This window comes from Mastomys coucha, unplaced genomic scaffold (genome assembly GCF_008632895.1).
Source record: "Mastomys coucha isolate ucsf_1 unplaced genomic scaffold, UCSF_Mcou_1 pScaffold3, whole genome shotgun sequence".
Taxonomy (NCBI): Eukaryota; Metazoa; Chordata; class Mammalia; order Rodentia; family Muridae; genus Mastomys; species Mastomys coucha.
In genome coordinates, this window is record NW_022196909.1 from 46547411 (window position 1) to 46548857 (window position 1447).

At 55.1% G+C, this 1447-nt stretch overlaps 1 protein-coding gene across 1 annotated transcript in view; it reads left to right on the plus strand.

Moving 5' to 3' along the window:
- Nucleotides 1-1447, plus strand: part of Bnip5 (BCL2 interacting protein 5) — a 13468-nt gene that overhangs the window by 4030 nt on the left and 7991 nt on the right. The window contains exons 3-4 of the mRNA XM_031348315.1: nt 138-250; nt 397-637. Coding sequence (XP_031204175.1) covers nt 138-250; nt 397-637 — 354 coding nt within the window. The remainder of the gene's footprint in view (nt 1-137; nt 251-396; nt 638-1447) is intronic.

Below are 1447 nucleotides of genomic sequence, written 5' to 3' on the forward strand. Positions count from 1 at the left end.
CAGGGAGGAAGGGAGGGCCTTTGGGTATTGAGGAGCCTCAGTCCTGAGGGACCCAGGCTGGCTTCATTCTCCTTGGGAGTCCAGACCTGGACACTGTCTGCGTACTTAGGAGCGGTGGCACCCATGCTCTCTTGCAGAGGATGACGTCATCCGGCAGCTCGTGGAACTGATCAAGAAAGCTGGAGACCAACTGGAAGAAGAGGTGAGGCGCAGGCATCAGAGAGCGCCTGCAGAGCTGCTGCGGCTCCCGGTTCGTGCCCCGCCTCCCCGTCCCAGTGAGCCCCCACTCCCTAATTCCAGAAGCTGCCTCCCGCTCTGGGTCGGCCCTGTCTGGGGCTGCCTTTCTCCTCTCCTCGAGGCCAGGGGTCTGACTCAGGTTCTTTCTCCTCCCGAAAGCAAGCGCAAGTCCCTCAGCCAGAAGCGGTGCCTCCACAAAAGCCCACGCCACCCCCCAGGAAGAAATCGCAGGAGAAGAAGTCCGGCCTGAAGAGAGCCTTGTCCCTCAAGAGGCTTGCCTCCGAGGAACCCAAGAGAGTCGGCCCAGCCACTCCCCTGGGCTCGGAAACGCGGCCCAAGAGGCCCAGCTTCCTACCCCTGTGCGTCAGCAGCCAGCGAACTTCCACCTCCAGCATCCCTGGTACGCAGGCTCTAGCGGTTGCCATGGCAACCGCTGCTGCCTCCCGCCTCCGTCCCGGTCCCCCCACCCCCCCCCCCCCAAGTCACTTGTGTGCAGGGTCTCTGCAGCTGGTCTGGGGAAGCTTTTCTCACATAGCTGGAGACAATGGTCCTGGGTTCCCAGCTACAGGGTTTTTTTGTTTTGTTTTTTGTTTTTCCTCTTTCAATATGTGTGGATGTTTTGCCTACCTGTATGTCGGGGCACCGCTTGTGTGTCTGGTGTTTGTGGAGGCAGGAAGTGGGCATCAGATCCCTGGAGCTGGAGTTACAGATGACTATGAGCCACCATGTGGGAATCAAACTTCGTCACCTGGTGCTCATAACCACTGAGCCATCTCTCCGCACACAGGCCGATTTTGTTGTGATTGTTTGCTTGGTTGTTGTTTGTCTGGGACAGGGTCTCATGTAGCCCAGGCTGGTCTCAAACTCCCTTGTGTTGCCAAAAAGTGACCCTGAACTTCTTCTCTTTCTGCCTCTACTTCCTTTTTATTTTTTAATTTTTGATTTATTTATTTGTGTGAGTACACTGTAGTTGTACAGATGGTTATGAGCCTTCATGTGGTTGCTGGGAACTGAATTTTTAGGACCTCTGCTCGCTCTGGTCAACCCTTCTGGTTCCAGTCAACTGCTCGCTCCGGCTCAAAGATTTATTTATTATTATAAGTACGCTGTAGCTGTCTTCAGACACACCAGAAGAGGGCGTCAGATCTCATTACGGATGGTTGCGAGCCACCATGTAGTTGCTGGGATTTGAACTCATGACCTTCGGAAG